The 25,821-nt window shown below is 35.1% G+C and overlaps 1 protein-coding gene and 1 non-coding gene across 9 annotated transcripts in view; one reads left to right on the top strand and one right to left on the bottom strand.

Moving 5' to 3' along the window:
* The window catches only part of TANC2 (tetratricopeptide repeat, ankyrin repeat and coiled-coil containing 2), a 308,461-nt gene that overhangs the window by 199,091 nt on the left and 83,549 nt on the right, over nt 1–25,821 (top strand). For all 8 annotated transcript variants that reach the window (XM_053930697.2, XM_053930694.2, XM_053930699.2 and 5 more), the window contains one exon: nt 8,087–8,212. In XM_053930697.2, coding sequence (XP_053786672.1) covers nt 8,087–8,212 — 126 coding nt within the window. The remainder of the gene's footprint in view (nt 1–8,086; nt 8,213–25,821) is intronic.
* On the bottom strand, nt 13,171–13,370 carry LOC112316599 (U2 spliceosomal RNA). The gene has a single exon (XR_002976005.2). It is a non-coding gene; the product is annotated as a U2 spliceosomal RNA (small nuclear RNA).

The raw sequence follows: 25,821 nt of genomic DNA, 5'->3' as shown, positions 1-25,821 counted from the left end.
CATAATTGGTAGACATAAAGTAGAAGGGGAGAGTTTAAGAATGGTATAGGAAACGGAAGTCAAAGAACTTACATGTACAACCCATGGACATGAACTAAGGTGGGGAATGCTAGAGAGTTAGGGAGTGCAGGGCAGAGGGGGGAGAAAGGGGAGAAAAAAAATGGGAAAACCGTAATAGCATAGTCAATATTATATATTCCTAATTATTTAAGGCAAAAAATAAAGAAAAACACCCAGAACTTATAAATTGTCAAACTTCTAAAAATCTTTTTCTCACATCAGAAGTCTTTGAAGAGTTTTCAGTTTAAAGTTTTAAAGTTTTTTTAAAAAAATCATTGAATTGACATATATTTCAGTAGAATTTGTATTATCAGAAATCATCCTCCATAGTTTGAGGGAGTGGCAGCCAGGGAAGAATTCAACTTCCCCATTCTAGAGCTCACTATTTTCACAATACTGTGGTTGTCTTATCATAAAAGAATTACCAGGTGTCTACGTTACTAAAGAATAACTTATAAACACCACTAACCACTTCAGTCATAAAGGAATGATTCAGAAGTTTAAGTGGCTGGAATATGGAGCCATTATTCTTCAGCAGCTGTTTAGACTAAGGGGATATTTTATACAGCTAAGTTACTATTTGATAATTCAGACCAGGAGCTTTTGCACAATACAAGGGAATTCTGGCATTTTCAGAATGTCTCATCATTTGGACTTTGTCCATACTACAAAATCAAAGTTACGTTTGTCTTTCTTAATAGCCTGATAAATGCCTGGATAGGTTTATTTCATTGGCGCACGGTAATACATTACTTACGGTAGTCAAGAGCCCTTATTTACCAAAATGTGATTATTTATGTTATGTAGGTAATAGTGTAATGTTTCTTGCCTTTCCCATTTCCCTTCCATACCTTTTTTAAACCATTACTCTTTGTTCCATCGCCTGGTAGACCGTCAGTATCTACCATCAGATGTGATTACGGGGAGAATGGATCATCTGGAAAATCAGTAACTCAGAAGATTTTATTATTAATTCTTCAAGTTTATTTACTTTTCTATAATGATGGAATATTTTCTCTTCTAGGTATTTTCTATGTTGATCCTTAACCATGATGTCATATTAGAATCTTAGAATGCTATAACTTATGAGAAAGACATGAGGTGAAAAACCCAATGGGATTTATACAAATGAAAGTGTATGTTGTTACAAAGATATCCACAAATGATTATAGCAAATCTATTTGTAATAGTCAAAAATGGCAAACATCCCAAATTCCATCAACAGGTGATTGGATAAAATTATAGTATATCCTTACAAAGAACACTACCCAGCAACAAAACAGAAATGAGCTATTGATGCTGCAGTAACACATATGAATCTCAAGTAGTTATGCTTAGTAAAAGAAGCCAGATTTTTTAAAAGAATATATAAAAGAATATATACTAAATGATTTCATTTATATAAAATCCTAGAAAATGCAAATATTCTAGGTGATATCTGCATGTGCAGGTATCACATACCCCTCTTTGTATTACTCTGTGCGAATTGGGGCTCAGGGAACTGGCACAAGTGTTGAACCTTTGGCTACTGCTATTCCTCTGAGTAACGAACTGTCTTTCATCTCTGATATACCTGTCTCATGTCTTTCTGTATCCAGGCCTGTTAGCTTAGATGTAGGATAAAATATTGTATGCTTCACAGTTCTTGATAATGAGCTACCACTATACCCATACCTACAAAATTGCAAGTAATGGCAGTGCCAGTGTTGTTGAGGATGTAGTGCAATTGAAATCGTCATACATTAGTGATGGGAATATATTATAAATTGCTACTACCACTTTATAAAGCTGCTTAACAAGATCTATTAAAGGCATATAAAGCTATATATGCATGTTACCTAAAACCTAGCAATTTTACTCCTACATAGAATGCCCATCAAAAATAAGTCCTCATCTTCACTGAAGAACAAATAATAAGGATGTGCATATCAGTTTTATTCATAATTCACAAAAGCTGAAAATCAACTATCCATCAACAGTAGACTGGATAAATAAATTGTATACAATGAAAAAGAATGCAATATTGCTACAGACAACGTTATGGAGCGCATATACTGTATGAAGTATGTATATAAAGTTTAGAAAAACAGACAAACCTACGGCACCTGTATGGTATGGTGGTAGAACTAAAGTAGTGGTTACCTTTGGTGGGAATATCAGTTAAGGGAGCCTTCTATATTTTGATCTGAATGCTTGGTGCCTGGATGTGTCTGTGTGTATATACAAATTTATTGAGCTATACACATAAGATTTATGTACTTCATATATGTAAATCTTACCTCAATTGAAAATATATATGAAGTATATTTAGACTCCTGTCTTTCTAGAAGGGCTTACCTTTGGCTTTGGTTTAGAAATAGCAGTCTTAGGCAACATAACTATAACCTTTAAAAGTACCCATTTTTTTAATCCTCACCTGATAACATTTTTTTCATTGCTTTTAGAGAGGAAGGGGGAGAGAGAGAATCTTCAATGTGAGAGAGAAGCATCGATTTGTTGCTTCCTGTACATTCCTGAACCAGGGATTGGGGATTAAGGATGGAACCTACAACCTAGGTATGTGCCCTGACCAGGAATCGAACCTGCAAACTTTTGGTTTCAGGATGACCCTCCAACCAACTGAGCCACACTGGCCAGGGCAGTACCTATTTTTAGTGTTGATTAAAAACAACCTAACAAGGCTCCAGCCAGGTAGATCATTTGGTTAGAGCATCCAGATACAGGTTCAATCCCTGGTCAGGGCACATATAAGAATCAACCAGTGAATGCATAAATAAGTGGAACAGCAAATCAATGTTTCTCTCTTGCTCTCTCTCTTTCTCTCTCTCCCTCTCCCCCCTTTTCTTCCTTAGGTCTGTGGTAGCAGCAGTCTCTGTAAAATTTTTTATTCAAAATCAAATATTTTGAGCCATATTTTACATAACTTAAAATTCACCCATTTTGAGTAATTCACCCAATTCAGTAATTTTTAGTATATTTACTGTTACACAACCTTCACCATGAATCTGTTTTAGAATATTTCTATCATCCCAGTAAGATTCCTATGTCTATTTAATGTTAATTTGATTCCTGCCCCTAGCTCCAGGCAAACACTAATCTACTTTCTATCTCTATAGAATTACCTTTTTTGGACATTTTATTTAAATGGAGTCATACAATACATGGTCTCTTGTGTCTGGCATGTTTTTGAGGTTGATCCATGTATCAGAAGTTTGTTCCTTTTAATTGCAAATAGTATTCCATTTTATAGCTAATGTTACCACATTTTATCTATCTGTTCACCAGTTGATGGACATTCAGGTTTTTACAATTTTTGATTATTGTGAATAGAGCTACTGTGAACATTCACTTGCAGTTCTTTGGGTGGGCATATGTTCTTATTTGTCTAGGATAGATACCTAGAAGTGGAATTGAGAGATCATAGGGTAAATTTATGTTTAACTTTTTAAGAAACTACCAAACTGTTTTCCAGAGTTGCTAAACCATTTTACATTTCCAACCACAGTGTAGGGATTCTTGTTCCTCCACAACTTCTCTACCATTTATTATTGTTTTATCCCTAATTATAATTGAAATGCTATCTTGTTGTGGTTTTAATTTTCATTTTTCTAATGAATAATGATTTGAGCTCATTTTATGTACTTTTTAGCTATTCATATATCTTTACTAAAATATCTACTCAGACCTTTTGCATATTTTTTATTGGATTGTTTGTCTTATTGAGTTGTGTAATAACTTGTATATTCTGGATACAAATTTTTTATCAGAGATGTGTTTGCAAAATGTTTTCTCTTAGTCTGTTGCTTTATTATTTCGTTTCTTATTGATGTGTTTTGGAGCACAAAATTTTGATGACATCAATTTTATCATTTTTCTGTTATGGACTATGCTTTTGATGTCATCTTTTTTAATAGAAAGTATACTGTTTAACATCAAATATTATAAAACAATGGTTTTTATTTGCTATTGGAGTTTAACTCAAGGATTGGAAAATATTTCCTGTACACACTGAAATATTTTTTCCTCTCTTCTTTTTTTTCTCCTATCCCTCCCCCATATTAGAAAAAGATAAGGGGGATAATATTAGCTTGAATTATTGTCCTATAGAACTAAATTACTGAGTATTTTTCACCTATCACAGTGGTAACCCTGTAACACTGACCTTTCTGGCTAACAGAGATTTTCAGATTCATAAGCAGTAGTAACAGTGCTTCTTCAAAGGAAATAAGGGTGAAAGCTAGTCACCATCAGAAGCCAGAGAGCTCTATCCTGGAAAACAGGATTTTTACACTCTCAGGGTAGTACACATTGACTGTGTTGCACAAAATACTTTATCAAATAATTATTTCTTGTCAGTGTTGAATGTAATATAAACAGATCTGCTGTTGCCTACAACACACGTCATAGGTCAGGGAATGGTTTGTATTGGGTTGTTTTCCGTGTCTGGAAACCATGGTTTCAGTGGCCTCACAAAGAGGCAGGAAAGTGAGCTGTGAACCAAGTGACTCAGTTATTTTCAAAGTTTAATATATTGTAGGTTGAAACTATTTCCTGGATGTAGAGAAATAAATTACTTTCACAGGGAATTTCTCTGCTAACAGTATAATGTATGTAAATATTTGATAAGACCGTCATCTCTGGTAGCTTAAATGATACCTAAATCATCTTTTAAAATAAATTTTCTTAGCTCAAGAGGGTCCCCTCTTCTCATTTTAACTCTAGATATACATATCTTTTTTTACTTTCTAGTGTATACATAGAAGTGGTTTCCCCAAAGTGGGGGAAGACCAAATACTCAAATCTCCTTGGTTAACAGGAATAAGTAGGATATTCTATATGAGATGAGCTTGAAGTGGGGAGGGGGAGGGGAATCTAGTATATTTATACTTACGAAATTATTCTAAGCATATGCACAGCTGGGGGGGTGATGAATGCCAATAATAAAAGGCCTTGTTAAAATCCAGCTTTTAAATTTCCCCTTAAAAAAGAACACTTTATCTCAATATGATTAATATAATTATTTATTTTAGAGATCAAATAATGTTGCATAATGATGTGAAAATACCATTTGCATCATTTTTAAAACAACCTAGGGGAGTAATTGTTTAAACGGTCCTTGCTGTGTTGCAGACTGCTCCCCACTTGGGGAGGAGAAGCACCCTCTTTTTTAAGATTTTATTTATTTATTTTTCGAGAGAGGGGAATCCAGGGAGAAAGAGGAGAAGAGAAACTTCGATATGTGGGAAACATTTATCTCAGACACCCCAACCCAACCAGGGACCTGGCCGGCAACCCAGTCATGTCCCCCGCTGCCCCGCCAACTGGGAATTGAACTGGTGACCTTTCAGTCTGCAGGACAATGCCCAACGCACTGGGTCACACCAGTCAGGGGGAGAAGCACCCTCTTTTCGCCTGAGCTTGTTGACATCTTTATAGGGCCACATTGAGCAGGACCAGAAAGTTGTCAAGGAATTAATTACAATCCCTGAGGCTGTTGCTGGACTGAACTCTAAAAACTAAAATTGTCTGTATTATTCCATAAGACCCTTGATTTTAAAAAGAATGGGAAGGACACATGGCTTTTATAACACTTTGGCTTTTGTAATACTTTGACTTGCAGGGAATGGATCAGCAAATATGCAAATGTTTATGTTGATTAATTTTTTTTAATTTTTCTGACCTTTTAACTCAACATAAATAGAAAAAAATTACATGTAATGAAAATTTTAAAACAATTATGTATTTTTATTAACTATTAAAACAGAAGTCTGATTATTATAAGTATAAATATATTGGTCTATTAAATTTAGTTATATGCTTTTAGAAATATAAAGACTCAAACAGGTAAAGTGTTATAGTTAAATATACCAATAAAAACTTCCATGTAACACATATTTACTGGCAACAAAAATTTTTCAACTAAAATGACAAAGTCATTAAAGATGAGTTTTGGCTTGTGTTTTTCCCAAACTAACTCAGTTTTCCAAATATAAACTTAGATGTTTATGTACCTTTAAATTAAAATTCTAAAATATCAAAGAATTAAAACTATGTGTTTTAGTGTTTTCAAAATTAAATCACTATTGTGTATTTATTTTTTAAGCCTGTTGTCTTAGAAGAAAGTAGAGAACCCACCCTGACTGGTGTAGCTCAGTGGATTGAGCACCGGCCTGTGGACTTGCGGTTGCATGGCATAAATTATCAGAGAGTAGGCTGTCTATGGTCATCCTTGATGTCTTAAAATGAGATTGGCAGTGAACTGGAGGGATGTGGGAAGCAGGAAATGTTCGCTTGCAACAGCTGTCCTCTGTGCTTTGTGTGAAAATGAGTAGTTTATCATGGAAACATGCAGCAGAAGTCAGTTAATATATAAACTCTCACCATCTACTTGTTAATGTTTGGAGCTGCACATTTTCCTAAGAAAAGGATCTTAACAATCAGGTAAATGCAAAATGGGAATCCTGGGGGCTATAAATGAATTCAATCAGGAACTGTATCGAGGATTTTACAAAAAATCAGAAATGGGCTTTTCAGCAGTTAGAATGTTGGCTTGATGAATCTAAAGGTCTAAGGACAGCAGAGTGGCTTCTTGCCCAGGCTGTAGCTTTGACAGTGTCATTGCAGGCTCCCTTCTCAGATCAGCCAGAATGACAATTGTGCTACTAAAATCTGTTTGCATTAGTGGCAACTGATATAAGAATAAACATTCAGACTAGTTTCAAACTCAATATAGAGTTGCCTCTGGAATGTTTTGTACTAAATATTGTCTGCTGGGTGTTTTTCTACCCACTTGTGTATTAAATTACTTTGACTTCAAAAAAGTATGTCAGTTAAATGTTCTATAAGTGAGTCAGCTGTTCCAATCTCATGAAATCTCAAAAATAATAGGCTCACTTTTTCTACTTCCTCTTCCTTCTCTGAAAACAAGGCTTTTTAATGACATAGATTTTATGGGTTTACTTTTTAAAGCATTTTCTTTTTATATAAAAATTTTATTGCACATTTGGTTTTTTGTATTTCTTCATTTCCCCTCAACTTACCAAATTATCTCTTCTAAATGCAAAGTGTTCATTAAATATTGTAGTTTTAATTTAAGTTGATGAAATTATCCCACATCTACCAGTACAATTTTACAGCAGGAGCAGGACCATAAGGTGGGAATATATGTGTCCATATAGATCTCTCATTGGTATTTGTGTGGGGTGATGATGTACAAGGCATTACTACTATAGCTACTTCCTTCATCCTTAGCTTTCAAATGACAAAATCTAATTTATTACTTGTTGATTGCTTAAATGTAGCCAAAACTCAAAGCATATGTTAAATACAATCGTTTAGTTATTAAATGACCATTTATTGAGCATGTGCTATATGTATGCCAGGCACTATTTAAAACACTTGAGAATCATTAATAAAGTTTGCCACCTTCATTGAGCTTACATTCTAGTCACTATGTTGTGTATTTCTATATCATTCTGCCTACTGTTAATAAAATACATTTTCTTCTTATTAAAGCATATCAAACCATTTTAGTAAAAGAAGTCTGCTAGGACCTTGCTTTAAAATTATATAATGTGTCATTAATATTGCCATAATGGTAACCAAATCACTCATCCATTTGTTAAGGTTTCATTTGAATTTTGTTTTAATGTGAATAAAGACTCATTGTCATTGATATTCTTTTCTTGTTACTCTGCTGCTTATCAGCTTAAGTATTTTATAAGAACTTTCCTTATTTAAAAAACAAACAAACAAACAAACAAATTTGGGCCCTAGCCGGGTGGCTTAGTTAGCTGGAACATCATCCATGCACCAAAAGGTTGCGAGTGATAGTGATAAAGGAGCTGAAGACAACTCTTGACATGTGTTCCCTGGCTCGTGTTCTAAACACTGATGATGCTTCTTGAGTTCAGCATACTCTTGGTAAATGCATGTGCTGGAGTAAGCTCTGATTCCAAAGTTTGGAGAAAAACTTTTTGAAGTTTTGAAACTGACATACTTTCACTGAACTCTTCTTTCTTCTCAGCCACAAGTTCTGCCCACTTGGAGGACCTTGCTTACCTGGATGAGCAAAGACATACACCTTTGAGAACTTCTCTTCGAATGCCAAGACAGAGCATGAGTGGCGCTCGCACACAACAGGATTTAAGAGGTTAGAACCACAGGATTGCTTTGCCTGGGGATGCCCAGGGGAAAATGGAAATGGGTGATAGGCAAAAAGTTCTTTTTTTTCCCCAATTTCCACACTTATTTAAACCTCTCTTAAGAAGTGAACATGTAACTATAGAAGAGAAAGATAAATACAAGTACATTGCCCAAAGGTATTGTAATTACCTATATGTGGAAGCATTGGCATTGATTCCTTGAAATTCTGAAAGAAAACAAGTGGAAAGGGCTGGTGTAGTGGTGATGGGGGAAATAACCTTCTTAGGACCCTGGATTTCTCAAGTGATCGTTGACCAACTTCAACTCTAGCCATATTGCAACTTGAACTTTGTGCTGAAAATGTGTTTTGCTAAAGAATTTATTTCACGTTCATTTTACTGGCCATTTCTAGTGACATATAGTACTTTTAATTTACTGGTGTTTTAGCCAGTGCTTCTAGTCCTGTCCTGGCAACAGCTAAACAACTCATCCTTTCCCACTCAGCCACCTGTTTCTTTACTCTTTGCTCATGCTGCATGTTTCTGCAAACAGGATCCTGATCTTTTCAGAGCTTTCGTTTTGTTTTAACCATGGTCCAGTTGCGAGACCATTATTGGTATCTATTATTGTTTCCCCAAAGTGAACTGAACTATCTTAATAGCCTTAACAGATGGTCTGCTTTCTCTAATATCTAGTAACCCATAGCTCTACTACATCACGTATATTTTTATTTTTATTTTACAGGTTATTTTCATCTTTCTTTTGTTCTCCTTCTCACCCCTTGTCCTGTGCCCCATTCTGATCCATGTAGTGCCAAATGCATGCATAACTCACACAGAAGGGGATTCACACATGCCTGCTGTCCATGCTGAAAGTCATCATACTGACAGTTTTTCAATGATGGCTAAGCAACTGGGAGCATAAAACAATTGGCTGTATTGCTACAGTCACCATACTTCCCATCAACATGAGTGAGTTGATGGCCTTAGTCACAGTTTTATTCTTAATTCTATGCATCCTGCTTGCCATTTCTTCAGTTAGCCATTTCAGTTGCCATTTCTTCAGTAAACAACGTACTAGTTGCTTAGTACATGCAATTGTGTATTTCCTGCCCAGAAAGTGGTATTATGTCAAGTACTACTTTAGTGTTGGTAGGTTGATTATATCCCAAGCCTGAATAAATTTAGTCCAAAGACTAAATAAATGATCTGTTCCAAGACCAGATGCATAGCCATAGTAAAGAAGATTGGATGCAACTATTGAGCTATATAGAGCTTCAAATTTGGTTAAAATCTGCCACATTGGCATCACCATGCATCTCATTTCTGTAAAACATACTGACACTGTTGATTTTGTTTTCTGCTTTGCTAGTCAGTGAATAATGGATTTTATAGTGCATAGAAAACAAAATTAACAAGTTCTAGCTGTGTGCTTTTGAGAACACTTCACATTGGGTTCTACCGATACTTGATAGAACATTTCCACTTCCAGTATCTAAAGATTTGTAAGATCTTTGACAGATGCCATTTTAGTGAGCTTGATGTTTATGCACAGATATCTGTTGTACCTAGAACACCACAGAAAACCTATTCCATTGCATCGGACTTCAGTCTAAGCATTCAGTAAAACCAAAGTACATCCAAAGACTTTTTTCAAAGAGTACCTAAGTGTTTAGGAAGCTCTTTGCCTATATAACTCATCCCAAAGAAAACTAATTTATACCCCTTATAGATAGTGTCTCAACTTATTGTTTACATTAATACTTGTCCAATGGACAAATTCTATCATTAAGTATTCCCATTACCATACTTCCCATCAACATTAGTGAGTTTCAGTTCCTTAAAATTGTCTTTTCTTTCAAGAGTTTTCCTTTCAGCAATCTAAATGGTGAGTACATGCCATCCAGATGAGTGTTTTAATCCATAAGATAGTGGGTGTTTACTAAGCCGTATTTTCCCTTTTAAAATAAGCATACTTTAATTTAGAACTTTGAGGCCCTGGACAATAATTTTCCTTCAAAGAGTAATATGTTATCTTGATTACTGTTTACCAATGCACTTTGTGGCTTATGATATGACTTAAAACACATTAACAAGAAAAGAAAGCACACTTGGACAGACTTTCCTCATGCTTCCATAGACCTGCTTGGCAAGCTCTTATAACTGTGATCGTTATATCTGAGACATTACACTACATTGTAGAAGTTGAATCATACTGTTTTCCAAGAGTCCTAGCATATTTTTAAAAAAAACACAGCACATCATGCTTTCTAATTTTGTTTAAAGGAACGTACAAATTGCAGTCATTTTTCAGTTTTATATATTTTTCTTCCTCTGGTTATGGTTGAAGTAAAACAACTTTATCCAAAAAAATAGTAAAGTGTTTGAGAACCTTTTATAGTATAAATTAAGATATATCTTTATACATTAGAGGTATATCTTTCTATATTTTAAAATATTATCAAACAAGTCGTGAAATAGTTTTTTAATCACAATTCTGGTTTTAAATGATTCTGGGTCTGTATTCAGTGAGTACTAAAGTTACTGTTTCCAAGTATAGAGATTATCTGAAATAATATTTCTTGCGTATATGTCTAAAGAGGTGGTGAGCATCACTGGGCACTTCACACAGGCAGTGTTGCACTGTTCTGTTCAGAGAAGTGATTTTCAGACTTTTTGGTTCTAAGACCTCTTTGTACACTAAAAAATTGAGGACCCTAAAAAGCTTGTGTTTTATGAGTTATATCTATTGATATTTACCATATTAGAAATTAAAACTGAGAAATTTTAAAAATATCTGTCATTTTTTAAAAACAATAGTAGACCCATTATGTGTTACCATCATGTAAGCTCTGAAAAATTCTACTGTACACTCTCAGAGAAGGAGAATGGAAAAAGACAAATTATGTATTCGTCTTTTGGACTTTGTGGACCCCCTGAAAGTGTCTTGAGAACCCCCAGGAGTCCTCACTTTTTAAGAACCACTGGTTCAGAGGATACAATTGTAACTGAAGATAAGTTTTATGCCTTTAGGGACCATACAGTCTGTTTACAGAATGCAAGAAAGCGTAGTTTAAGAATTGGTTAGAAGTTGTTCATGAACATGGTTTAAGAGTACAGGCATAGTTTACTTAACAGTTACCTTAATAGTAACTGCAATTGTCTGGTTTTAATGGTAGTGGTTCAACTGCTGAAACAGAAATTGCTGGGGTAACATCTGAGCTAGAATTTGATTCTTCAAGTGGGGTATTAACATTAACATTCGCTTCATTAGTGTAATTTCTTTTTTTTCTTACTTCCTAAGACAACTGTTTTGAGCAGCTGTTCTACCAAAACTGGTGTTTCTAGAGACCCAGCCCAACAGTGGAGACAAGGTCGTATAAGTGCACCGTGCAGGATCCCATTGCAGCAAGTTACTGTTTTAGATTCCTAGGCTGTCAGTCATCTAAGAGCTTGAGCTTTAATGGTAAAATAGTTACAGAAGGCCGTATACTAGTGCAGAGTATATAGCTGGCTAACCTTCCACAAGTGCCTTTTCTAGTCCCAAAGCCTAATGTTCTTGACAGATACTAATTTGAAATCTTATTAAAGTTTTTAACTTCTGTTTTTAAAATTATTTAGGAGTCCATTTTTTAAAATGTAATCATCATTGTGTTAATATAGAGTTATGCTAGAAATTATCCACCCGAAACCTCTCACTCTTTCTGACTGTCTTAATGGAATCTCTTACTCCACAGAGGAAGACAAACTAATTTTGCTGCCTAGTAAAAGGAAGAAAGAGGTTTTGGGTTTTGTGGATAAATGTAATATACCTTATGATGGAATATGTAAAAGGATGCAGGGAGAGTTAGAATACACAAAGCAAAAGAGCATAATGACTTTGAATAGGAGTACTGGGGGTAAATCAACAACAGATTATTAATGATAAGACTCTAACTTTCCTAATATTAAATTATAATTACACTGTTCTTTTTGAAGAGATTACACATTCCTAATTAACACTTATCAAAATATTTTGATTTGCTTAGGACTTTTACTAAATCCCATTATATAAATGGCCATTCACAGACACTGGGTTTAGTTAATAGCTGCTTTAATAAATCCTAGGTTGGAGGGTGTAAGTGCAAATCATAATCTGACTCATTGGCAGAATTTACGTGAAATTGACCCTGCCACAGTTAACTTGACTTTGTCAAAGCAAAGAACTCAATTTTTATCAAATAAAATCAGCGTTTCATACCATGTGTGAGTCCTATTTTCCAAAACAATGAATCCTTTATGAGGATGACTAAGATGCATGTCATGAAGCTAATACTCTTGCAATAGCCCACTGAGTCACATATCCCTGAGGTTGCTTAGTCATCTTGACCATTGCCTGGCTGGCTCTCACATTTACAAGGGAATAGTTCCATCAGTATTTTCTATCTCTTTGTTCATTGTTTTATTTTTACAAGATTAAATTTCTTTTTAGGTAAATTCAAAATTCAGAGGTGAGGTTGCATGCACATAACTGCCTATGTGAATATTAGATGGGTAGATTATAAGCCTTACTAGGTATGAGATTGATCCTCTCTCCCCCAGTCAGCTCTTTTGCAAAGCACCCTAAAATCTGAAAATGCAGTACTCAAATTGAGTGTCTTGAAATGTCTGCTAGAAAATAACTTATGCTTTTTGGAGTAGTCTAGCTGTGATTTTTCAAAAACAGATCACTACTTGTTAAAGTAAATCCACATTGTTGCACAGATCTGATTTTATATAAGCCAGCCTTATTTGGTAAATGCCTTCTTAAATTCTGAAAACCTAACAATAGCTAATATACCACAAAGTTCCACCACAAGACTATAGACCACATAGTCTTCTAACAGGCATATATTGACTTCTTGCATTAAATAACACTAAAGAAAGGCTGTGAAGTCACATGAAAGAAATTCTAATTATGTTATCTAATTCTGTAAGAATAAATCATGGGAAATATTTTTAAATGCGTTCAGTGCAATAAAGAAAAATAACCAACCATTAAGCCAGTTAATCTAGTTTCCCAGTTAATCTTTCTATCATTATTTCTCCAAAAGTAACTAAATCTTATGCAAGTAGCCATACTGTCACTAAACTTACTGATAAGAACAGATACTACACTTGATCTTAGCCAAAAGCCCGGGAAGTGATCACTAAACACTTAGGTAGCATTTTGCAAAACGTTTTTTTGATTCCATAGGATGATCTAAGTTTTCCAGTTTTATAGTATATGAAAGATTTTTTTATGGAATAACTTCCCAAGATACTAATAAAATAGAGAACTGCAGGATTTCCTTTGCAGGACCATAGTTGTTTCATCACTGAGAGTTCGCTTAAAAATGTTTAATCTTAAATTTCAAGTAATTAACCAGTTTTGATGTGCCAATAAAAATAAATCTTAGGTCTTACCTTCAAGGCCAATAATCTAATAGCACAGAATTGTGTTGACATAGTTATATAATTATTTTATCAAATGTTTCATATTTTAAAAACTACCGTTTTTATATTTCCTGTATATTTTTTGGTATTAAATGTGAGGAAGCATAAAATGGCTGTATTTGGGAGAGATGAATTTTCCCTATTTCTTTTACTGTTTTCTAAATTATCTTTGTTCCCTTTCTGAAAATTCCACTCAGCAATGACTCCAAATTGTTCTCAAAAAAATGTTGTCATGTAAGACCAATGTCAGAAAGCTGGAATTCAATATGCAAGTTATTGAAAGACTGAGAGTATTATTTTCCAAAGTAAAATAAACCTTTCCCCTTTTTTATCCCCGCGTTAATAGAATATACTGGACTTCTTAAAACACTAAGACAAATGTTAAGAATGAGACATTTTCAAACAGACATAAAAGTGATAGCTTGCATTTATTGGAATGCTGTTCTTTATAGACATGATGCTAAGAGCTTTAAACATATTGTTATTCAGTCCTCACAACACTTTGATGTAAGTAGGGTAGTAAGGGAACTGGGACTTAAAGATGTTGAATAACTTGCTTAAGGTTACATGTCTAGTAATTGGAATGCCAGGATTCATTTTATATCTGGCAGATTCCAGAGCCTGTGCTCTTAAACACCATGCTATACTATGTCATAGACAATATAATATAAAAAGCAACAAGCAATATAATAATTACAATACAATGGTTTGTTGTAAATACTCAATACAATGGGGTGTTAGTGATGGGAAACAGAGTTGCATATAAAAACGAACTGCCAGATGGCTGTCTTTTCAGCAGGAGCTATGATCAGAGAGGCCACCACAGTGATTCATTAATCCAGAACAGCTCCTACTTTTTTTATTGCTACTAATAGTACCCCAGTTTTACTCTCATTCAGACTTGAAGTCCTGGAGTCAGCGTTGAATCATTATCTTCTATATCCAGCCAGTTGTATCACCCTGAGGGTTCTGCTCTCAGAGTGTCTGACATTCTTCCCTGTTATCCATTCTCAATACAGCTAATTAGTTTGTCTCCCTACTCTGGTCTTTCCGTATTCTAATCAAGCTAATGCCAGATTGCCAAATTAAGCTTTCTAAAATGCAATAATGTCACTTTGCTGTCTTATAGTTATCATTACTATCATTCTTATCTAGTACAGAATCTAGAAAAATAAAAATGTATTTCTGGACAAAACAGGTTATGGTTTGTTATTACCTTTAAAATTTACTCTTACGTATGAAATGCTAAAGACTTTTTTTAAATGGACACTGCCCTGGTCGGGTGGCTCAGTTGGTTGGAGCATTATCCCATACACCAAAAGGTTGCAGATTCAATTCCCAGTAAGGGCACATATCTAGCTTGTGGGTTCAATCCTCAGTCAGGGAGCATATGGGAGGCAACCAATTGATGTTTCTCTCTCAAATCAATGTTTCTCTCTCCCTTTCTCTCTCTCTAAAAATCAGTTAAAATATATCTTTGGTGAGGATTAAAAATTAATAATAAAAATAAAAAAATAAAAATGATCACTGCCAGACTGATGATGAAATAGAACATGTGATAAGCAAGAACTAAAGGAGCAGATATACTAAGATAATGTATGAGAAAGTGCCTAGACAGTGCTTAATGAATTTTATTAATTCATTCAAAAACAGAGACTAAAATTACCTCTATGTAAGTTGAGAATTAACACAATAAATTGTATAATAAGGTCCTTTTCCATATGGAATCACTGAAAGCAACTCAGTGTCTTTAGCTGTATTACTGAACCATAACAGGGGAGACAAGTATAAGAAAGAAGTGAGAAATAAACATATTAAATTATATTCAAGATAAGGGGAGAAAGTTTAATTTTAATGTGAAAGTTATCTAGAACCCAAAAGTAAAGGAGTTATAACTGAAAGAAATTACTTTGTCATCCATATTTTAAGGTACTTAAAAAGAGAGTAAAAAGGCAGCCTATGAAATGAGAGAAGATATTTGCAAACCACGTAACTGATGAGTTAATATCTGAAATATATACAAAACTCCTATAACTCAATAACAAAATAAATAACTTGATTAATAAGTGAGCAAAGGATGTAAATCGACATTTTTCCAAAGAAAACATACAGTTGACCAACAGGTATATGAAAAGATGCTCAACATGAACAATCATCAGGGAAATACAAATGAAACCAGCAGTGAAATATCACCTTACATCTGTTAGAATGGCCATTGTCAAAAAAAAAAAAAAAATTAGGTGTTGAGGACATGGAAAAACTGGAACTCTTGTGCACTGTTACTAAGAATGTAAAATGGTGCAGCGGCTATGGAAAACAGTATGGTGGTTCCTTAAAAAATTAAAACTAGAACTACCATATGATCCAGCAATCCCACATCTAGGAATTTATCCAAAAGAGTTGAAGTCAGGATTTTGAAGAGATACTTGCACTCCCTTGCTCATTGCAGCATTATTCACAATAATGAAGAGGTAAAAACAACCTAAACATCCACTGATTCATTGATGAATGAATGGATACAATGTGACATATTCATATAATGGAATATTATTTAGACATTAAAAAGAAGGAAATGCTGTCATATGTTATAACATAGATGAGCCTTAAGGACATTATGCTAAATGAAATAAGCCAGTCACAGAAGGACAAATACCATATGATTCTGCTTATATAAAGTATCTATGCCCTGGCTGGTGTGGCTCGGTAGATTGAGTGCCAACTTGCAAACCAAAGGGTTGCTGGTTTGGTTCCCGGTCAGGGCACATGCCTGGGTTGCAGGCCACATCCCCGGTGGGGAGCTTGTTAGAGGCAACCACACAAGCCAGGGCATAGTTGATGTTTCTTTCCCTCTCTCCCTCCATTCCCCTCTCTCTGGAAATAAATAAATAAAATCTTTTTAAAAAAATAAATAAATAAAGTATCTAAAGTCATCACAGTAATTGAAGCACAAAGCACAATGGTGGATACCAGGGCCTAAAGAGAGGAAAATGGGGAGTTGCTGTTTAATGATAATAAAGTTTCCTTTATGCAAAATGAAATAGTTCTAGAATTTTTGTGAGCCAAAGTATGGTCTGTCTTGATAAATGTTTTATATACAACTGAAAAGAATCTGCAATTTTGGGGTAGGCAGTTCTTGAAATATCAAATAGGTCAAATCAGATGATTGTTCAAGGCTTCTATATGTTGCTGATTTTCTACTTGTTTTCTCAGTTTTTGAAATAGGGATATTGAAATCTCTAATGATAATTGTGGATTTCTCAATATCTCTGTGCAGTTTTTGTTTCATGTATTTACAGCTCTGTTATTAAGTGCATAAATATTTCACATTGTTATGTCTTCTTGGTGAATTGACTCATTGATCATTTTGAAATGGTCTTCTTTATCCTTAATGATTTCCTTTTCTCTGAAATCTACTTTGTCTTATGTTAATATGACCACTCCAACTTTCTATTGATTTGTATTAGCATGGTGATATCTTTCTCTATACTTTTAGCCTACTTGTATATTTATATTTAGAGTGGGTTTCTTATAGGTAGTATATAGTTGGGTAGCATATGTTTTTTATCTACTCTTTTAATTGAAATATTTACGACATTTGCATTTATTTGAATTTTATTTGGGTAGTTTTCATTCTTTCATTTTGATATTTGCTTTCCATTTTTCTTTTCCCTTATCCCATTTTTTGAATTGAGTGTTTCTGTGAATCTATATTATGTTCTTAGCTAATTAGCTATACTCCTTGTGTTGGTTTGGGTACCTGGTGGCTTTATTATTTTTAGTATATAGGTTTATTTCATTACAGTGTACCCTCAAGTTATAACATTTTATGTACAGCATAATGCTTTTACAATGCTTGTGTTAACGGTGTCCCCCAGGTTTAATGATTCACTAGGAGGACTCACAGGACTCAGGATAGAGTCATTCCCAAGGTTGTGCTTTATTACAGTGAAAGGATACAAAACCAAATCAGCAAAGGGAAAAGGTACATGGGGCATAGTCCGGAGGAAACCAGACAGAGCTTCCAAGTATCCTCTCTCAATGAAATTACCCAGCATGCACTTAATTCCTCCAGCAATGACTGTGACAATACATGTGAAATGTTGTCTACCAGGAAAGCTCATTAGAGATTTAGTGCCCAAAATTTTTACTGTGGTCTGGTTGTATAGACCCCCTTGCCTAAAATATACCAAAATTACAGATACCCAAAAGAAAGGCAGGTGTTCAGCATAAACTATATTGTTTGTACAAATAATTTAGGCACAGTGATTCACTCTTATTAGTTCTGGGAATGATGGGAATCCTCTTGAAATTCACATTCCCAGACTTCAGGTAACGGCCAGCCTTGCAAGCTGGGTATATAATGGTAGCAGTCTCAAAACTGTTATTTGGCCCTGGATGGTGTGGCTCAGTGGGTTGAGTGTTGGCCTATGAACCAAAGGGTCACCAGTTCGATTCCCAGTCTGGGCACATGCCTGGGTTGCGGTCCAGGTGCCCAGTAGGGGGTATGCGAAAGACAACCACACACTGATGTTTCTCTCCCTCTCTTTCTCCCTCCCTACCCCTCTCTCTAAAAATAAATACATAAAATCTTTTAAAAAAAGACTGTTATGTGAACTATTTTCTACAGTAGGGTTTTTTAATTTCTCTCCTCCCAGCATTTATGTTATGGTTGTCAGACATTTTACATATATAAATGTTATAAACCTCACCGTATAAAATCAGTTATCTTTTCGAGATTTTTTTTAAATAAGAAAAAATGTTATATATTAATCCATGTATTCACCATTTCTGGTGCAGTTCATTTCTTTGTGTTAATCCATGTTTCAATCTGAGGTCAGTTTTATTCTGCCTGAAGGACTTTTTTTTGTTAACATTTCTTGTATTGTGGATCTGTTGGTGATAAAGACTTTTTCAGACATATGAAAGCTGAAAAAAAATTTCATCACTATTTTTGAAAGACATTTTCACTGAGTATAGAATTCTAGGTTGACGGGTTTTTCCTTTTCATAATTTAAAGTTGCAGGTCTACTGCCTTCTCATTTACATTGTTTCTGAAAAGAAATCTGCTGTCGTCTTTATCTTTGTTCCTCTGTTCTTAATGTGTCTTTTTATTTTCTGGGTGCTTTTAAGATTTTTATCTTTATCACTTGTTTTGAGCAATTTAATTATGAAGTACCTTGGTGTCATTTTCTTCATATATCTTGTGCTCGGGGCTCATTGAGCTTCTTGGATCACTGAGTTTATAGTTTTCATCAAGTTTGGAAATACCATAGCTATCCATTATTTCTTTAAATATGTTGTCTTTCCCCCCACCTTCAGGGACTTCAGTCACACCTGTATTTGGCCACTTGGAGTTGTCCTGCAGTTTGATCATGCTCTTTTTATTTTAGAGGATTCTTTTCTCTCTGTGTGTTTAATTTTGGGTAGTTTTTCCATCTCTTCCAAGAAGGTCACTCATCTTCTGTAATGTCAAATCGTAATTAATGCCATGTAGTGTGTTTTTCATTGCTGATGTAGTTTTTTTCTCTAAAAGTTAAATTTAGGTCTTTTATCTTCTCTGTTCATACTTTTGATTATAGTCACTGTTTTAATATCTTTCTCTGCTAATTCTAACATCTCCATCAGTTTTGGTTCAGTTTTAATTGACTGATTTTTTTCTAATTATGGTTGATATTTTCCTGCTTCTTTACATGACTGATCATCTTCATTTGGATGCCAGACATTGTGAATTCTACCTCATTGGGTGTTGGATATTTTTGTATTCCTATAAATATTATTCATCTTCTGTCTGGAATATTAAGTTATTTGGAAACAATGTGATTAATTTTGCATTTTGCCTTTTAAATTTGTTGAATAAGGAACTCCAGTGGCACAATTGGTTAGTGTGCGGTACTTATAAATTTGTTGAATAAGACCAGAACAATATTTATTACAGGTATCATTATTCAATATTACTGAGACAAGACCTTTCTCAATATTCAACCCACTGTCATGTAAATTGTGAGGCACCATTAACATAAGCACTGAACACTTTTCTCTCTAATCTTCTTGGATAGGTCTTTTCCTTGTCTTAGGTGGTTTTCTTATACACATGTGCTAATCAGTACTCTGTTAATTACTCAAGGGTTATGCATCCTCAGCTCTTCAGAATTACTTCTGTACAGCTCTCTTCTTCCCAGTGCTCTGTCCTTTTAAGAGTTGCTGTCTTAGTCTCCTTGGATTCTCAGCTCCATCTCAACTAAGGGGGTCAGCCAGTATCTGACTGGGTTCTCCTTCCCCATATCATGGCCACCTGGAAATTTGCTCAAGGTAGTAAGTAGGCATAGGGTTTGCCTCATTTGTTTTCTATCTCTCAGGGGTCGCTATTTTTCTTTGCCTTTGTCTAGTATCTTGAAAACCTTTATTTCATATATTTTGTTCAGAGGTTTGTTTGTTTTGGGGTTGTTTTAGGTGGGAGGGTAAATCTTGTTTTTTCCATCTTGACCAGAAGTGAAAATTCAATTCATTTTTAAAAAAGAAAATTAATAGGTGAAGTGACCAGATCATAAATCCATCTCTAATTAGAAAATGACTGTTTTGGTAGTTAGAATTGTGCTCTCTAGAAGCTAAAATACATATTGTAATAATGAAGAATTAAATGTGGTCATCTTTACACAACAATAAGTTTCACATTAGTAAGGTCTTAGTTACCCAAATGAATGTATCTGAATCCAGCCTTCTCAATAACTTTTCTTTAAAAAAGGACTAATAGTCTTTAAAAAAATCTATCCTGCCTTCTTTGGACACTTTATCTAAGGCACATTTCCTCTTTTCTCCCAACTTCCTGTGGTAATGCTGTTCTTTGTTGGTGCCTTGGCCAGCATCTAGGCTTTGCTTATGATATGCACAGAGCTGGGAAAAATAACAGTTTTTCTTCCCTTTCTTGTTATTTAATGTTTATGACAGTAGCCTTTAAACAGGACTGTATCCCGGAAAGGTGACTAAAAATGAGTTATTTCCTTTTATTATCATAGTACAGAGCAGTGATTTTCAAAGACCTGGGTTTGTATCCTATAACTTACTTCCCCAAGCCTTCCTGTTCTAATAAAATGAAGTCTATTCATGCTTCACTGCAGTTGAGAATGGAAAACCTATATTCACTGTTTCATTCATGAGTTCACTTATTAAGTGTTACTGAATATACATTCCATATGACAGAACTGTAGTAGTGAATAGGGAGTTAATAGTTTGGGTGATTGTGGTAGGGTGAGTTGAGATAGGGTAGAAGTGTAGGGGTTGGCATGATCACATCAGATACATATATTTGCTGGCTGTTTACATGAGGTAACCTAGGAATGGCAATATTTTAGGGATGGGTAGAAGAGGAGGAATCATTAAAAGATACATCAGGAGGAGAGGGCCAAAAAAAGAACTAGAAAAAAGAGTCATCTTAAGCCCAAGAAAGGAATGTATTTCAAAAAGCGGGGGATATTTAAAAGTGTTAAGTACTGAGGAATGGTTAAAAAGCATGAAGACTGAAAATAAGTTATTGGACTTAACATTTAGAACATGTTCAGTGACTTTAACCAAAACCATCTCAGAAGAGCAAAATGGGAGGAGACCAGGCTAGGATGAGTTACTGCTAAGGAAGCAAAGATAGCAAGCATGGCTGTTTCAGAACAATGGATAGTAAAAGGGAGAAGGGAGATAAGTCAGAAGCCTTGAAGGGAAGTGGGTTTAGAGTTAGTATATACAAGGGGGGGGGCGCAAAGAAAGGGAATTATCTTCTGCAGCTAGGTGAGTATTCTAGGAACCCATCTGTATCAGTGTACCAGCTGGTGATGTTGTGAGAGGCTGTGTTTGGCTTCAGTGAAATTTTTTTGAAGACTCTTTCAACCTGTTTGCCCATTTCATGATGGATGATTTGTGAGCACACCTGCCCACACCATGCTAAGTGTTGAGCAGTTTTTGACCAAAAATGGCATGAACCCTATGCCCCACCCTTCCTATTCACCTGATCTCACCCAGAGCGACTTTTTTTTGTTTCTGGATGAAAAAATTCCTTAAAGGGAGACGTTTTGCCGATGTGGAAGAGGTGTAATAAAAAAAGGCAGAAGCACTAAAATGTGTCAAAATCGACAAGGTCAAAAACTGTTGTGAGCAATGGAAAAAAGTCTTCATAGGTCTGTTGCATCAAAAAGTTGAAACATGTAAGAGTAAATACACAATTTTCTAAAAATAAATTCTGGGGGGTTTGGGTCCCCCCCATATTCTCAATATTCTCTGTGTTGGAGGGTGGTGATTATGGTTACACTGATGTCTTTTTTTGGCTTGATAGTGTGGCTAGTGATAGCAGCTAACAGTTAACAATCAAACACTGTCCTAGGCCCACTACATGCATTAACTCATTTAATCTTCACAGAATCATTATTATGCCTAATTTTAAAATATGGAAAACTGAGATACTGAGAACATACATAAGTGTCCTGTCGTCACACAGCTAATGAGTAATAGGATACAAACTGAGGCATCTGGCTCCGAGTCCAGTTTTACCCACTTTATAATATGTGTCCCTGCTGACCCAAAAAGTGATTCTGCTTTATTTAATCTTTGTTTTTTTTAAACAGAAGTTATCTGGAATGACCATATCATGTTTAAATTGTTCTTATGTCCTGCTTCAAATTGCTTTATTCTTCAAAAACTCATTTCCAGAGGTAGGAATAGCTGCCTACTATAGTCATATTCTGGAGTACCAAGAATAAACAACAGACACTAAAGAGATTTGACTCGGGTAAATGGGAGAGTAAGCCTTCTAGAAATTCAGTAGACATATGGTTTAAGTATTTCTTAAGAAAAAAATAAGCTTTTTTTTTTTTTACCCATCTTTAGTGCTGATGTGATACCAGGTTTTGTCTGAAGCACATGTGTTTTTCTTCTGCTTTGTATAGAAAATAGCATGTGTGGCATGAACTCTAAAAAGTTATCTTTTGTTCTGAGGAACAGAGGTGCTTCCAGGCTGGACTGCACAGTCATTATGGAAGAATGTGAGGAAATACAGCTCTGCTCCTGTTGCACCAGACCTTGGCTGAGTTACACACAGCCCTTTCTCCAGCCAGTCCTGTGACTGACTTCTTTTAAGATGATTCATGGTTGTTTCCCATGAGTAAATATGCTTTAGACTAAATCCAGTTAGAGCTCTTTTGCCCCACTTCCCCACTTCCCCTTTTCCCCTTGCTGCAGCTGTTTATATTTGCATTTGAGCAAGCTGATCTGTTAGCCTTAATGCACTTTTGTTTTTTAAATGTTTATTCTTTGCCTTAGTTAATAAAGGTCAGTTTTCTCCATAAGCCTAGTATGTAATTACACTTATTGGAAGTCTCACAGAGACTGTTTCATAGAGAGAATTCATTTGTCTGCTGTGAGCCTAATTTGCATTGGAGAGATACACAAACTGATCTGAGCCTGGAGTGGTTATTAAATCCCTTTTTAAAACTGCTTTCCAAACTTTGTCTTATTTGTGTGTCCTGTTGTAATGTTTTCCCTTTTTCTGTTTGTTCCTTCAACATTGTATTAGGAAAATTTTCAGATACACAAAATAATAAAAGAATTCTGCAATAAATACTCATATACCCACCACCTTGATTATATCATTACCATTTTACTATGTTGTTACATGTCTACCCATGTCTTTATCTACCCATTATTTTTTACAAAGTGCCTAAGTAAATTACAATATACTTTACTGGCATGTTTTAAGAAGGATGGGATGGCCTTCCTGCTCTGTTGTGATCCTGGGACTACCGTTTCTTGAGCTCCAGGGGTAAGAAAGCCACACCTGTTACTAAATGGTATGGATCAGCTCATCTTTTTCCCTTAGCTCCGCTATATTGCAGCGGTAATTTCTCACTGGATTGTTTCACTGGTTTCTGACTTAGAAATCTCTTGGAAGCCAGCTGATATCCCAAAAAAGGAACATTTATTTAGGAATATGAACTTCACAGAGAATAGTCATTACTTACATGTCCTACAATACAGGCCAAAGTGCTTTCTTATTCATATGCCCCAAATTTACTCTTGGTACATAAGAAGTATGGCTTTTTTTTCATCACATTGATCTGACAAAAGCCTTAGTTTTAAAGGTACAGAAATTATTTCTAGGCTGTTCTTGGTATCTGTAGTTGTTTTACCATATGGTACTGGGCTAATTTTATCTGTTCTTCCCTTGAGGTTTTTGTGAATTGATTACATTTTTAGAAATTTTTTAAAATAACTTTTTAAATGTCAAAGCTTTCTCAGAATAAAATATGAGAGATGATATCAACATGAGAACAAGTTATGTTAATAGAATTTCCCCCCAAAACTTAAGCATTCAAATTGAGTCCATACTTATTCCATATTATAAATTGGTATTAGTCGTATTCATGAAAGCCTTTTTTGATGCACAACATAATCTCAGACCTGAAGAGGTAAGTTAGTTCAGAAAGCAGCTGAGGGTCTCTGAGTAGCTCTTCTCTCTCTGGAAAGGTCATCTCCGGTGAAGCATGCAGTTCCTAAAGGGAAGCACAGGAAAGCTGAAGGAGATAGAAGATAGTCTCACTTGTCAGCAAAGCCAATTCTGATCATCAGTGGGAGAACTCATGTCACTTTAAAATTTAATAGTGACATCCTGTAGAACAGTTGTAACATAACTTAATAGAAAAAAAAAACCTGGATTTCAGAGTCAGAATTAGGTTTTCATTCTAGTTCTGCAATCAGTTTTGTGTTCCCTAAATTCTGTGTGACCTTAGGTCTCCGTAGGCCTAATTAGACTTATCTCAAGCCAACTGATGCTTTGTTTTCTCCTTCCTCCCTGGGAGTCCTGTGACTGTTCAGCCAGAGCTCAGCATGTGTGTTTAAGGGTCTACCCAGCGAGGGCACTCAGATACCCAGGAAACCCCATGAGTGGCTAGCAGCCCCCTGCTGTCAAGTGACATCATGGAAAATGGTGGAGTAAGGCGTTGCAAGAGTCAGTCCCTCCGCTGAAGCAACCATTAAGCTGGCAAGTCTGACAGAATCAGCTTTTTCAGAAGTCTGGAATTGCTAAGTGATAAAAGCAGATTACGAAACAGTATCTATCATATGATTCTATTTTTTGTTTTTAAAATAAGTATATGTGGTACACACAAAACTCAGGATATATGTGAATAGTGATTCTCTCTGGCTAGTAGGAATACAATTATTACTTTGTTTACTATTTCTAAATTTCCTATAGTGAATGTATATTTTGTAAAAAAAAAAAAAAAAGTAGCAAAAGTAAAATAGAACAGCTTGGTAGTTTCGCAAAAAGTTAAATATAGAACCCCATGTGACCCAGCAATACCACTCCTACATATATACCTGTGAGAATTAAAAACGTATACACAAAAACTTGCACATGAATGTTCGTTGCAGCATGATTCATAATCCATAGTCAAAAAGTAGAAACCACAAAGATGTCCTTCAGCTGATAAATGGATAGACAAAATGTGATATAGCCATACAATAGAACATTATCTGGCAATAAAGATGAATGAAGTCCCAAAGCATGCTACAACATGAATGACCCTCAGAAACATAGCGCTCGGTGAAAGAAGCCAGACACAAAAAGCCACATATTATGTGATAACTTTTATGTGTAACATCCAGAATAGGCAAATCTGTAAAGAGAGAGTCTCTGGCTTACAGGGGCTGGAATATGCTAAAAATCACTAAATTATATACTTTAAAAGGGTGAGTTTTATGGTAGGTGAGTGATAGCTTATAAAATAATGCTTACGAAAAGTAAAATAGACACTATTAGCTACAAGACAGTAGAATTTAAAAGAATATTTATGGAACAGTAAAGTCTGATTTTTTTTACTGAGCTCTGTAATTATAACACAGATTTTATAAGGGCAGGTTTTGGCAAAAAGATTGTAAGTGACCATGTAGCTATATCTCTACAGTCGTTTTTTTAAAAGTGAAATTTCGGGACATTTTAAACTGATAAGGAAGCTATTTGCTTTCATTACTAGAGTTTAGCTTTATATTTTTTTAATTATTTGCACTATTTTTGGAATTGTTACTTTTTTAAATGCTGAGTTATTCTAATGGTTTCAGACACTTTTAAATGAGACTGTCCATGTGTGCATGGTTATGTGTTCTCTCAAGTAAGCTGCCATCCCTG

Source organism: Desmodus rotundus, chromosome 9 (assembly GCF_022682495.2).
Source record: "Desmodus rotundus isolate HL8 chromosome 9, HLdesRot8A.1, whole genome shotgun sequence".
NCBI classification, from domain to species: domain Eukaryota; kingdom Metazoa; phylum Chordata; class Mammalia; order Chiroptera; family Phyllostomidae; genus Desmodus; species Desmodus rotundus.
This window is presented reverse-complemented; position numbering and strand designations above follow the sequence as displayed.